At 49.8% G+C, this 14,556-nt stretch overlaps 1 protein-coding gene across 8 annotated transcripts in view; it reads left to right on the plus strand.

Annotated features, from left to right (window-relative positions):
* The window catches only part of ARNT (aryl hydrocarbon receptor nuclear translocator), a 47,218-nt gene that overhangs the window by 9,505 nt on the left and 23,157 nt on the right, over positions 1–14,556 (plus strand). For 6 of the 8 annotated variants that reach the window (XM_053278211.1, XM_053278213.1, XM_053278216.1 and 3 more), the window contains 5 exons: positions 949–993; positions 5,254–5,298; positions 9,265–9,478; positions 12,014–12,227; positions 13,253–13,352. In XM_053278211.1, coding sequence (XP_053134186.1) covers positions 949–993; positions 5,254–5,298; positions 9,265–9,478; positions 12,014–12,227; positions 13,253–13,352 — 618 coding nt within the window. The remainder of the gene's footprint in view (positions 1–948; positions 994–5,253; positions 5,299–9,264; positions 9,479–12,013; positions 12,228–13,252; positions 13,353–14,556) is intronic. The other 2 variants (XM_053278214.1, XM_053278219.1) reach the window with 1 other exon arrangement.

Below are 14,556 nucleotides of genomic sequence, written 5' to 3' on the forward strand. Positions count from 1 at the left end.
TACACTTCCCTGAGCTCCTTGGAGGAAGGGTGGGATAAATATTTATTTAAAAATACTTATACACTACTATTCATAACCAGTTCACGCTGGTTTCAAAATTAAAAATAGGAATAATAAAACACCAAGAACATTATAAAATAAATTAACCTAACAAAATAAATGAAATAGTTCAACAATGTAGAGTAGGGACTATTAACAGTCAGTTTTCAAAGGCCAAATGAAATACTCCCCCCCCTTTGGAAGGCCAGGGTAGAATTTCATAGCATCAGGCTGTTGCTGAGAAGGCCCTGCTCCTAGTGGAGGCTAACCTAACCTTGCCTCCAAGGATCTAGAATAGGGATCTAGAATAGGGCTCGCCAGAAAATCTTAAACGCCAAGGAGGCTGATACAGGATGAGACATTCCTGAGATAAGCGGCACCCAAATGTAATTACTAAGGAGGATAGATTTGGTCACCGAGTGGCAAAATAATTCTCCTTCTGAGTCATAGATTTTAGGGGAAACTATCTTTCCCAGACAATTTCTTAGAGGAAGTTGTGGGTTTATGTCTGATTGCTCTGGGTTTCTCCACTCTTTTCTGCAGGCTAGATTTTGCTTGTTTGTTTGTTTGTTTGTTAAATTTTTATACTGCCTTTCATTAAAATAATCTCAAGGCAGTTTACAAAACATTGAAAACAATATAAAACCGTAAAAACTACACAATAAGAATAAAAATGGAATATAAAAATACAAATCTAATGAAAAGTTTTAAAAAAATGTACAATATAACCATAAGATACAAAGCAGCGGCAAACAAAACACTCATTTAAAAGCCTGGGTAAAAAGCCAAGATTTTACTTGCTTTCTAAAAACTGTGATGGAGACTGGGGAGCGGAGGCCCACCGGGAGAGCCAAAGTCCATAACTAAAGCTTACAAACCTTCTCCTTCACTTCCTCGTTATTTTCCTAGGTGTGATGACGACCAGCTGCCAAATGACAAAGAGAGATTTGCCAGGTAGGAATTCCTGGAACGCTTGTAATAACGCAAAGACCGGCCGCAGTGACCTCATAATGTACCATTCATGCAAGCTTTTGGTGGTGCTCCTTCATGTCCATTCTAATTTTAGCATTCATGTTGACCCAGTTGACCCTTTCCTTCTCCCCCCATCCCCAGTCCCTTGGAAGCACTGCATTTGAGACATCAAAACTCAGATTTCCTGTGACTTGAGCTTGGAATGATTGTCGATTTTGGTTGGTTAGTCGGTTTGTTTTAAGATGAATCAATACAGTTTAATGTCTTTTTTAAAAAACCTATATAAAGTTAGAGTTCTCATGGATTTGAGAGCGACTGTACTGAAAAAGTTCCACTCTGGTAAATCGAACAAGAATTTATCCGAAAATTTGGTTGCTTTGGATCAGGTTTAAATAGAGACTTTAAATAGTTTCCTGTCACTCTTTAAGTATGTTTCTTGGTGTATGTTATCGCCTCTCCCTATAAGGATCTTGGAATGTTTCCATGCTTTAATTTTTAATGCCCATATCCCAGTAACAACCCAGCGTCTGTTGAAGCAGGTTGTCACCCACGAAAGCTTTTACCAAATCAAATCATCTTGTTAATCTTTCAGTTAGTCTGTAAGTGCTACCTGTTCCTTTACTATTTAGAATTGCTTGTTAAATAACAAAGCTCTTCGAAACATCTTGCCAAAGAAAGAAAGTAGTAAGAACAGCCCTGCTGGATCAGGCCCAGGGCCTATCCAGTCCAACATCCTATTTCCCACAGTGGCCCACCAGATGCCTCTGAAGCCCCCAGGCAAGAATATGCCTTCTCTCCTGAGGTTGCTCCCCTGCAACTGATGCTGAGAGGCATCTTGCCTCTGAGGCTGGAGGTGACCTTTAGCCACCAGAAGTGAAATGGGCATCTGATGGGAAATTAAGGCCAAGAGAGGGAGGGAGGGAGGGAGGTCTCTCCAGTGATCTATCAGTACCTGCTGTATTTTTCCAAAATACATGCCCGAGGTATTGCTCACACAGGCTGCAGGTCTTTCCTGTAAAGAATGTCTTCTTTGAAGACGTAGCCTGCCTAGGAAGTGATTGTGCAAACCTCATCCTTTGGGGTTTTTTCCTCAGTTGAGATAGGCATCTCTGCTTTTCTACTACTAAGAAAGACTTTCGACATCGGGGGCTTTTGAGAGCAGCCGGCCTTCAGGAATCCCTGGGCCTGGCCTCCAGAAGTCAGGACTGAGGGACAGTGGTTTCCTAGCTAAATTGGTCTTGGGGTATGTGTGTGTAAGTATAAGAGTAGCTCTGGCTAGTCCAGGGTGGAAGCCTCTACTCCAGGGGTTCTCAGACTTGGGTCCCCCAGTAGTGTTGGTCTGCAGCTTCCATCCTCTCCGGCCACTGTGGCTGAGGATGCACGGAGTTGGAGACCAACTCCTGGGGACCAGACAGTCTAAGAAACCCTGCTCTAGGGTTTCCATTGTTGCTCCTTCACTAGGCTTCTGCCTAGATCTTTACAGTGGACCCTCGACTTACGAACTACTCGACATCCGATGTTTTCGACTTACGAACGACAAAAATGGCCGCACGCTTACGAATTTTTCGAGCTACAAAGGGAAACCGTTGGCGGTTTAGATGCGGCTTCCTCAACTTACGAATTTTTAGATGCGGCTTACTCGACTTACGAATTTTTTCAGACCTCCGTGGGTGCGCTTTTCGACTTATGAAATTTTCGACCTACGAACGTGCATTCGGAACGGATTAACTTCGTAAGTCGAGGGACCACTGTACTTATTTTGGGATGGAGGTAGAGCAGACTCCTCCCTGTGTGATTTGTAACAGGGAGGGAACTTGGAACCCTCTGCATGCAAGCGTACAGGCGCTCTTCCCAGAGTGGCCCCATCCACTAAGGGGAATATCTTATAGTGCTTACACATGGTCTCCCATTCAAATGCAAACCAGGACAGACCCTGCTTAGCAAAAGGGAGAATTCCTGCCTGCTCCCACAAGCCCAGCTCTCCTGCCTGGGATATTATGGGTCTGCAGAGGTTGTGCCAGACTTGTTTCTGAAAAGCGCTTCCTCTTCTCTGCCACAAGGTCAAATGGCAACCAAATACTCTTTGTTTATCACAGCCACCAGTGGCGAGTGGGATGGATCCCAAACAGCCTCTTTTAATTCCTCGGTAACTCCAGCTGTGTTCCGGCTAGATTGCCGGAGGAGTGTCTCTGTGGTGCAGAGAGAGAGTGAGCTGGCAACTTGCCCAAGAATTAGATCTCCTGCTGCAGGGTGGGGCGGGCCCTGGTGCCTCTCTGGGGTTTTTGACATGAGTCTGATGCCCATGTCCTTTTTGCCGGGGGGGGGTGGATGAGGAAGGGGCTTGGGATGGCTGTACTGGTTTGCTTTAGAAGAGCAATCGGCAGCTGGAGGCCCCCCTTGGGCCAAAGTGGTCCCTGAGAGTTGCTCTCCCCCCCCATCCCCAGTTTCCCCGTCTGCCATCTCTGTCTGCCAGGCATGATCTCCGCCTTTACTACTTACAAGTCCTCCTGTCCAATTGGTATTTGAGAGTGGATTTTCTCTGAGTCTTCCTTCTTTCCTCTGCCGATCTTGTAAGCCAGCATTGGTTGTCTTTGGGTTTTGGAGCTTAACCCCCACTACTGTCCCTCCTCCCCCGATAAACCTCTCCTCAAAAACCAGCACTTAGTTTTGGAAAATAACTGAGTTATTTATTGTTCAGTTTATTGTAGTTGGTTAGTGTTTCACTTGTTTGTTTGTTTTATTCAATTTGTATACCAGCTTTCATGATGCATCTTAAGGCGGTTTATAAAAGTTAAAATTCAATCAGTTACATTTAAAACCTTAAAATCAGTGAAACAGTAACCATAAAAAGAACATTAATTTCCATTAGTTTTTGCTGTGTGGTTGGGTTCCTCACATCTGCATTCCCTCCAAGGAGCCAAGGGTGGCCCCCTTTGACCCCTCACAGAAGCCCTGCGAGGTAGGCTCGGCAGAGGGTGCTGCGTTTGGCCCCAGATCCCCCCCTGAGCTTTGTGGCTGATCTTTGGCTGATTCTCAGGCACAGCCCTGTGAAGGCCCAGCTCACCTTTGCCCCTTTGCGAGTGACCCTCTGGCCACCGTGTCTCTTCTCCCTGCTCTATAATGCCCTCTTGTCCATCCCATCTCACTCTGACCTCATCCTCTGGGCTCCTTTATCTTTATTTATTTATTATTTCTCTCTGTAAAACCGCTTTGGAAACTTTGGTTGAGAAGCAGTATATACATATTTGGCTGTTGTCGTGTTTTCTCTCTCCGTCCTGTTCCTTTTGTCTAAAGCCGGTTGTAAGCCCCTGCAGGCAGGGACTGTAGTCCTGTTACTTTCAAAACAGTTATGCAGGGGGTTCTCACAATATTGCCACAGTAGGAAAAGGCTGCTGTGACAGAGGATGATGGGCATTGTAGTCCGACAGCATCTGGGAACCCGCATTTGAGCACTTCTGTATAAACCCCTGCTAACTGGGCAAAGAGGCACCTTTTACCGTGGTGATTCTCTTTATTTAGCAGGGGGAGAGTAACTGGCCCTCTCCACCCCCAGCACAGTACTTCCAGTGACTGTTGCTGGTGTCTGTCTTATGTTTCGTTTTAGAATGTGAGTCCTTTGGGTACAGGGAGCCATCTTATTTGTTTGTTATTTCTCTTTGTAAACCGCCCTGAACTATTTTTGGAAGGGCGGTATAGAAATCGAAATAATAATAATAAATAAATAATAAACTGTTCCTTCGACTGTAATCCTAGGAAAGCACCATAATTCAAAATAAGCTGCAGTTACAGCAGTTAAAACAGCAGCTAAAATGGCTAAAGCCTTACAAAATATAAACAGGGAGACTGAGCATCTTGGCATGGCCCCAGGAAGGAGATGGTGTGGGTCCCAGGCAAGCCAGCAGGGAAGGGGATTCCATGAGTTGAGTGCAGGCACCCCAGAGCCCCCCTCTCTCTCTCTGGTTGCCACTGATGGCGGAGAGACTATCTGGATGTGGGGGGCTCATGGCAGATGCAGCACCTGGCACAGAAGCGCTGCTACTCCATCTGTGTTCAAGCTCACGACTTTCTCCTTTACTTCTTTACATCAATGCTGTACTGAGAGGCTGCATTTCCTGCTATGTTTCCCCATCATATATCCCCCCCCACCGCCCCTGTTTCCTTCCCCATTACAAGAAACCAGGCTTCCCCCCCCCTTTTATTTTTTTTCCATTTTTAGCTTAGTGCGACCGATTTTATTTCTAGGTCTGATGATGAGCAGAGTTCAGCGGATAAGGAAAGGCTGGCCAGGTAGGAGAATGGAGATCTTATTTTAAGCATGGCAAACAGCAGAGTACACACTCGTCTTCTTCCTCCCCCTCCTTTGACCCACCCGCCTCCTCTTAATAGTCTCTCCATCCTTCCTGGTTTCCCTTCTGGATTTGCTGCAGTCAAGGACTTGGAGCCGGGCAGGGAATACCAGAAGTCGGCGTCTCAGTTGTTGGTTCGGTCAGCGCAACTTCGGCCCTCCTGCAGAGAGTGGACTACAACTCCCAGCCTCCCCGTGTGTTGGCCACTGTGGCTGGGGACCAGTGTTCTCTCTCATTCTCTTCATCGGTGTGCGGAATGAGTTTTGTTCTGGGCGGCAGGATCAAGGCAGGGTGTGCGCTTATGTTCATTCAGAGTGGGACCTTCCTAATTCAATCTGAGCGGGATCTAAAATTGCCTGAGCAGACATAAAAAAACATGTGAGCACACGCCTTAGAGGGAATGCTGCTGGGGACGCTGGGAGGTGGCGTCCAGCAGCTGGAAGTCCTGCCGTCCTGCTTTAGTGGCACGTCCAGCAGCTTTGGAGGAGTGGGGTGAAAGATGGAGGTGAAAGCAGCATCGATTAGGAACATAGGAAACTGCCATATACTGAGTCAGACCATTGGTCTATCTAGCTCAGGATTGTCCTCACAGACTGGCAGCGGCTTCTCCAAGGTTGCAGGCAGGAATCTCTCTCAGCCCGATCTTGGAGATGCTGCCAGGGAGGGAACTTGGAACCTAGATGCTCTTCCCAGAGTGGCTCCATCCCCTGAGGGGAAGATCTTGCAGTGCTCACACATCAAGTCTCCTATTCATATGCAACCAGGGCAGACTCTGCTTAGCTATGGGGACAAGTCATGCTTGCTACCACAAGACCAGCTCGCCTCTTATTATTTATTTATTTGTTATTGCTTGGATTTATATACCGCCCTTCCAAAAATGGCTCAGTGCAGTTAGATGCTCAAGGTGTGGGGAGAGACACTCCCCCTGCCGTCCCCACCCCGGGTTTGCAAGTCGCATGTGAGCACCTAGGTTTCCACCTCACTCGCTGCTTCTACCCACTGACTGTGGTTGCTAACAGCTGAATGGGTCTTTATTCGGGGGCTGGCGACTGGCAGCCAGCTAGCCCGATCCGGCACCGTCTCGCCTCCCAAGAGTGACTTGCTTCAAGGCTAAAAGTGTGACGGGGTGAGCAGCATCTGCGCTGATGGGATTGGGCAGCACGTTGTTTTTAGGGGCGGGGAATGGGGGCCTTGGCCTGCCCCCCCCCGCTTTATCAAGACAGGGCTCTGCTGAGGACGGAGTGTGCCTGGCGAAATAAGACTCTGCAGAGGCCTGAAGGGCTGTTGCATGGAAGAGGGCCAAGGCTTGTCCTCTGCTCTGCCCCAGCAGGCAGGGCCAAGTGTGAGAGGCTTGAGTTCCAGGAGGGCAGATGGTGGTGGGACATTCGGAGAAGCTTCTTAACTGTAAGAGCTGTTTCACAGTGGGACCCGTTGCCTTGGTCCCACTGTCCCAAGCGGAGCCAAGGTGATTGGAAATGTGTTCAAATGGAAAGATGCTGTTTCTCCCATGCTGGGGAGCTTCCTCGCTGGCTTCAAGCAGAGCATGGAGAGCCATATGTTGGGGACGTGCTGGTCCTTGATTTCCTGCATCAAGCAGGGGGTTGGTCTAGATGGCCTCCAAGGCCCCTCCGAGTCTAAGAAAAAGTCCCGTTTTCTTAAAGAAAGGAGGGGCGCCCGGATCCGAGTTAATAGCCTTGCTGTGGCAGCCACAACAAATGCTGTTTGCATATCCTTTTTTTTCTTCCTACAGTTTAACTTCGGCTGTATCCAAAATCTGGCCCCAAACCTTGCCGAGAATGTTTCCCCCAATGGCCTCTGGAGTTTGGATTTTATTTTTACTGAAGGTGCTTGTATTCAGCCTTTTAGTCGAACTTCCAAGTGGTGCCTGGGACCCTTGAGAGCTAAGCCCAGCATGTTGAGTTGGGTGAATCTGGAGTTCAGAGGACTCCATCCAGATGATGCCGGGTCTGTGCTGGGCAGAATATTTGCCTAGAAACACTAAGACGAAGCCAGAGCAGAAGGTTTCCATGCAGGGCAGAGTGGAAAGGAGCCAGCAAGACAGGCAGGGCAACCTGGCCCGAGCAGCAGGCGTCCTCTTAATCACAGATTCTGGGAGAGGCCAGAAGGCCATCCTGTCCCACCTCTGTGCAGAACTGAGGGGAGGGCAGGCCGGGCTGTAAGGCAGCACTCGAGGGTTTGATTGTGGTCCAGCTTTAGCAGCCACGGCGAGTGAGGCGGGGAAGCCTGAGAGTGTGCGTGACCGAAGGAGCCGCTTCAACCCACCTGTATGTGCGCACAGAAGTCCGAACCCCTTGCGAGGCAGGGCCTGCACAGGGGAAACGAGCAAGCCAGGCAAAAGGCTGAGTCTGTCTCCTTAACAGGCTGCTTTTCTGCATGCAGAAAGGGAGGCTCAGCAACGGGTAACCTCATCCCTGTCGTGGTACAGTCCGGCGATGGCTTCAGCCCCTTGATTAGGCCCAAATGATGTGGCCGAGCCCTCCTGTTCACCTGCTTCTCCTGGGTACAGAAAAGTAGCTCCCCGGACTCACATGTCAACCCCCCATGCGGTGGCAAGTTGGGTTGTGCGTATATTTAAACGTGTCTGCTCAGCTGACCGGCATCCATATCCTATGACAGACTGAATACAGAAACTGCCACCAGAGTCTCTGGGAAACCTTTGCACGAGTTTGCTGGCTGGGTGGAATCAAGCAGTGTGGATTTCTGTCAACAACAGCAGCAGCCCAACCCTGCCGGCATCCAGTTCAGCCATGCTTAGTTTCCATTATGCTTCCTAGTTGGGCATGAGGGGGAGAGCACCCGGCCTTTGAGATGCCATTTCCCTTAAAAAGCAGGTCAGGAGCTCCTTACCGGCATGTCTGCTGCTTTTCCAGCAGTGGTGCCTGCTCTCCAAAAGGCCACACGTGCGGGGCCTCCTTACCGGCTTTTTAAGGGAACCGCTCCCCGCCCAGGCGGTTTGAACGCCGGCTCCTGACCCAGTTCGGCGCTCCCCAGAGGAAGCTCCGAACTGCTCATACACACCCGTCGCCAACGTCCTTGTTAGAAGCGGTCAGGATGAATAAATAAACTTCTTTGCACTTGAATGGTGCCTTCCACTCCTCACCTTGTCACCCATCCAGTTTCATCTCCCATCCCATGCTGCCTGCACTTGTTTGGACTCATCCCATAATCTCTCCGCACCTTTAACCAGATTTGTTTTCCTTTTAGGAAACCCAGCGGTGGGGTGGGTGAAGGGACGGTTCCCATAACCTCACGGCCACGGCTGATGGCAAACCTTGCTGGCAAACCTTGCAAGTGTAGCAAAGGGTCTCCCTCCCTCGCAGGCTCTGGGAGCTGTAGCTCTGTGGCAGTTGCTGACAATTCTAGCTGAGGCGCCCCTCGCCCTCTACTCCCAGAATTCCTTAGTTTAGGGAGTAATGACATTTGCCAGAGGTTTACAGCTGTAGCATAGGCACGTGTTCAAGACATGGGTGGCCCTCCCCTCCTAGTGCTATTCAGGAATAGATTGCCCCTAAGTATGGAGGTTCCATTTAGCTCAAATGCACAGAGCTTGGTTATCGCCTCCATGCTTCCCATGAGGGCATGTGGTTGACCTCTGTTGGAGGCAGAATGTTGGGCTAGGTGGACCTTGGGTCTGATCCAGCAAGGCTGCTCTTACATTCTTAACATTTACACACGGCCTCTGCCTGCAGTCTCCCTCGCTCCTTTCCCCACTGCATGCCCAGCATGAGTGTTCTTGCAGCCCTAACAGTTCCTGGTCCTGTGTGTGTTCTTCCCTCTCCCCATCTCTCTCCTCCCGACCCTCCACCCCTTTTTTGTCACTGGGATCATGTGCCTGGTTAGCTGCCAAGCTGGTCAACTCCCCTTCTCCATCTCGCCCCTTCCCCAGGGAGAACCACAGCGAGATTGAGCGCCGGCGCCGGAACAAGATGACGGCCTACATCACCGAGCTGTCAGACATGGTCCCCACCTGCAGCGCCTTGGCACGCAAGCCAGACAAGCTCACGATCCTGCGGATGGCGGTGTCACACATGAAGTCCCTCCGGGGCACCGGGAACACCTCCACCGATGGGACCTACAAGCCGTCCTTCCTCACGGACCAGGTCTGTGGCCTCAGCCGGTGGTCTCTGCTGTTTCCCAAAAATACTTCCCATATGAAAGCTGGGTGCTGAGAGGGGCTGTTGAGAGGAACCGAACCTTTTCTGGCCCCCGCAGCATTTGGGAAAGGGGGTCCTTGGCGGTAGAGTCGTTTGGGGAAAGTGCTGGGAAGGACGACACCTCCCAGCATTTCTTTGTCGCCTTCGGAGATACCCTTGGGGATAGAGAGGGCTTGGTTTCCCTTAAAGGAGCCTCGCCGTCTCTGGGGAAAGGACAGTCCTGTGCCGTGGGAACAGCCCCGCTGAACAGTGCCAGGGAGACAGGGTGGAGCATTCCTCTTTGGCTGCAGCTTCACACAGGCCTAAGGATGATTGCAAAGAGACTGAATGGGTTTTTTGCATCTATCTTCATGGCAGAGGATACTGACCATATACCCACTCCAGAACTGAGCTTCTCAGGCTTGGAGGCTGAAGAACTGGGCCAATTTGAGGGGGTGAGAGAGGATGTTCTAAATTGTCTTGTGACACTCAAAATTAACAAATCGCCAGGGCCAGATGGCATCCACACAAGAGTTCTGAAGGAACTCAAATGTGAAATTGCTGATCTCCTAGCAAAAATATATAACTTGTCCCTACAGTCAGGCTCTGTGCCAGAGGACTGGAAAGCAGCTAATGTAACTCCAGTTTTCAAAAAGGGATCCGGGGGCATCGGGAAATTACAGGCCAGTTAACTTAACTTTGGTGCTGGGTAAATTGATGGGGAAAGCATTCTAAAAGACAAAATGGTTGAACATATAGAAGAACAGGCCTTGCTGAAGGAGAACCAGCCTGGCTTCTGCAAGGGCAAGTCTTGCCTCACTGACCTTTTGGAGTTCTTTTGAGAGTGTCAACTGGCATGTGGATAAAGCGATCCGGTTGACATAGTATACTTGGATTTCCAAAAAGCATTTGACAGAGTTCCCCACAAAAGGCTCTTGAATAAACCTAGCAGTCATGGGGTAAGGTGACAGGTTCATGTGTGGGTTGGTAACTGATTAAGGGACTGGAAACAGAGGATAGGAATAAATGGACAGTTTTCACAATGGAAGTAAGTAAGAAGTGGGGTCCCCCAGGGTGGACCAGTGCTCTTTAACTTGTTCATAAACAATCTAGAAGTTGGGGTAAGGAGCGAAGTGCCCAAATTTGCAGATGACACTAAACTGTTTGGGGTAGTGGAATCCAAAACTGATTGTGAGGAGCTCCAAAAGGATGTCTCCAAACTGGGTGAGTGGGCGACGAAAGTGGCAATGTGATTCAATATAAGCAAGTGTAAGTGATGCATATTGGGGCAAAAAAACCCCAATTTCACATATACGCTGATGGGAGCTGAGTTGTCAGTGATTGTCCAGGAGAGGGATCTTGGGGTCATGGTGGACAGTTTGTTGAAAGTATTTACTCAGTGAGCAGCAGCGGTGAAAAAGGCCGTTTCTATGCTAGGGAACATTAGGAAGGGGATTGAAAATAAGAATGCTATTTTTATAAAAGGTGCAGAAGAGGGCATCCAAGATGATCAGGGGCTTGGAGCACCTTTCTGATGAGGCAAGGCTACAGCATCCGGGGCTCTTTACTTTGGAAAAGAGGCAACCACGGGGAGACATGATCGAGGTGTATATGCATGGAGTGCAGAGGGTGGACAGAGAAACAAATTTCTCCCTCTCAACACTAGAACCAAGGGTCACCCCATGAAACTGAACGTCGGGAAATTTAGGACCCACAAGAGGAAGTACTTTTTCACACAGTGCATAATTAATCTATGGAATTCTCTGCCACAGGAATGTGATGATGGCCACTAGCTTGGATGGCTTTAAAAGGGGTTTAGACAAATGCATGGAAGGCAGGTCTTTCAATGGCTACTAGTCTGAAGGCTATAGACCACCTCCAGCCTCAGAGGCAGGTTGCAGTTGCAGGGGAGCAAAAGCAGGAGAGAGATCATGCCCTCAACTCTTGCTTGTGGGTTCCCCAGAGGCAGTTTCCCACTGTGTGAAGCAGGATGTGGGACTAGATAGGCCTTGAGCCTGATCCAGCATGGCTGTTCTTCTGTTTACAGGGTGCCTGGTCATGAAGCACGCTGGCCTCAGCACTCAGCATCTGGGGCGCAGGCAGGCAGGCACCATGGGGCAGGTTAAGCCTTGTGGATCCAGGGGTGGCTCCCTCCTCTGATATAGAGAGGGGAGCTCTCCTAGCTGTGATCTTGCACCCACCTGCAATCTGAAGGGATGCAGGCCACTCAGCCCCCTTATTCTGCATGGTTGTGTACTAGGCCGTCCTCCAGTTGTAAAGTAATTTCTCACTGGAGCATGTGTGGCCGAAGGGGTTGGATTCAGTTTCTTTGTGGTTTGTGCCCACCCCCAATAAAAGTTGCCTGAGGGGTAGGAGGGGCTGGTGGAGCGGTGAGAAGGCTGCTCCCGAGCACAGCAAGAACGCAGCAGGAGGGGAGGACCCCCGAGGCACCTCCTGGGCACCAGCACAGCAGACCTCACGTGTGTCTCTCTCACTCCGCAGGAGCTCAAGCACTTGATCCTGGAGGCGGCCGACGGCTTCCTCTTCATTGTGTCCTGCGAAACCGGCAGGGTGGTCTACGTCTCCGACTCGGTGACGCCCGTCCTGAACCAGCCTCAGTCCGAGTGGTTCGGCAGCACGCTCTACGACCAGGTGCATCACGACGACGTGGACAAGCTGAGGGAGCAGCTCTCCACTTCGGAAAACGCGCTCACCGGTGAGTCCGTCCATAGCAGGTGGAGGAGTTCTGCGGCCATTCAACAGGTAGAAGAGATTTGACCAGGAAAAGACACTTCGCGGACTGGATTTCTGGCTGTCGCACAGAGTTGCCAAACACTGAGTCATGCAAATTAGTCAACATTGGTGTAACTGATTTTTTTTCCCCCCAAGTGTGTGTGTTTTTCAGAGTTTGGTTTCTGCTGTACTCTTCTCTCTCAAAGTCTCTGTCAGGGGTTCCCAACCTGTGGGACTCCAGGTGCTGCTGAACTAAGACTTCCACTGTCCCCAGCCACAATAAATTGTCGCTGGGGGTGATGGGAGTTGTAGTTCAGCAGCATCTGGAGGACCTTAGGTTGGGAACCCCATGCTGGTGATTTGTATTAATGTGTGGTCCTTTTGTCTGAATGTAAGGCGGGGCATAAATGATTTACCTAAACTGTGCAGTGGACATGTTGAGCTCTGAAGACCACAGAAACCCTGTCCCTCCCGATAGAAAGGTGCTCCCCAACACCACACAAATCCCAGGCAGCCTAAAACCTGAGGGAAGATATTTGGGCCTGCCACTTTTTCCTCTCCCCCTTTTATTATTATTATTTTTTATTTATTCGATTTCTATACTGCTCTTCCAAAAATGGCTCAGGGCAGTTTACACAGAGAAATAATAAATAAATAAGATGAATCCCTGTCCCCAAAGGGCTCACAAGAAACAAGATAGACACCAGCAACATTCACTGGAGGTCCTGTGCTGGGGGTGGAGAGGGCCAGTTACTCTCCCCCTGCTAAATAAAAGAGAATCACCACGTTAAAAGGTGCCTCTTTACCTTTGAGCAGGAGATACTCGCATGTTGGACACTCAACCTGTGTTGCCCATACTCTTAAGTTCACTTTCCTGCACCAGTGAGGACCAGAAACTGGCCTGATTCTGTGCACCACTCTTCTCAGAAATGCAGTGGCTTCTGTCATGCTTCGCAGGCCTGGCCCAAAGGCAAAGTCTTTTAGTGTCTTCTAAAATTCTGCCCGCAGGTCGGATCCTTGATCTGAAGACCGGCACCGTCAAGAAAGAAGGCCAGCAGTCCATGAGGATGTGCATGGGCTCCCGGAGGTCGTTCATCTGCCGGATGAGGTAATGGCCCGATGAACTGGCCCACCTGCCTTCTGGGCACCTGCCGCCCTTCCCAGCTTGCTTGTGGGATGTCTGAGCCTCTTCAGATGCAGCAGAGAGAACCAACGTGGCCTGGGAGGGGTGGCCTTTTCTAGATGGTTTCTGGGACGAGGAGATTCGGGTCTGGCTGCATGCGGAGATTCAGTTCTGCCATGCACGGAAACCTCCTGGAGCTTTCTGCGGCACCATAGCGAGGGCAGCTCTAGCGTCGTCCTTGCCCCTCAGTCAGCTCTTGGTGGCTTTAATTCAGGAGATGAGAAACAGACTCGGTTCTGACGGGCTTCTGTGCTCTCCCCTTGCACCCCAGAGTCCTCTCCCTGCCCTTTCTATTGGCAACCCAAACTGGGCAAACAGCAGATCTTGCCAGCAGATCTTGCCTGGAAACCTGGACTGAAAACAGGGCTCCAGATTTCTCCCTGGCAGCTTTGTGAGTCCCCCAAGGTTGCAAGCTGTCCTCTCTGTATGTAATTGTGTTAGCCGTTTGTGCCTTAGGGTGGGAGGGAAGCGCTTATTTTTGGAACGCTTCCTTACCTTGTGGCACAAGGGCAATTCTGGGGGGCTAGGGTTGCTGGCAGTGTACCCCAAAACAAGGTTTCCCACCTAGTAGTAGGTGTTCACTCTTACTAATACGACGACGAATATTTATATTCCGCTTTCCAACCACATTTCTCAAAGCGGTTTACAGAGATATAAATAAATAAGATGGATCCCTGTCCTCAGAGGGCTCGCATTCTGGAAAAGAAACATAAGCTAGACACCAGCAACAGTCACTGGAGGGATGCTGTGCTGGGGATGGAGAGGGCCAGTTGCTCTCCCCCTGCTAAATAAAGAGAATCACCACTTTAAAAAAGTGCCTCTTAGGTCAGTTAGCAGGGGACTCAGCGGTGTTGACTACAGCTCCCAGCATCCACAGCTGCAGTGGCCTTTGGCTGGAAACTATGGGAGTTGTAGTCAACAAATATCTGGGAATCCTTGTTCACGGGAACATAGGTTGCCAGGTGAAAGGCTGCTGCTATTACCACTATTACTATTATTTTAATTAATTAAAGTAAGGGTTCCCAACCTGTGTTCTTCCAGATGTGGTTCAGCAACGTTTGAAGGGCCACAGGTTGGGAACCTCTGAATCAATTAGAGTTTACTTATTAACTCCATTGTTTTGATTCCG

This window comes from Hemicordylus capensis, chromosome 14, assembly GCF_027244095.1.
Source record: "Hemicordylus capensis ecotype Gifberg chromosome 14, rHemCap1.1.pri, whole genome shotgun sequence".
Taxonomy (NCBI): domain Eukaryota; kingdom Metazoa; phylum Chordata; class Lepidosauria; order Squamata; family Cordylidae; genus Hemicordylus; species Hemicordylus capensis.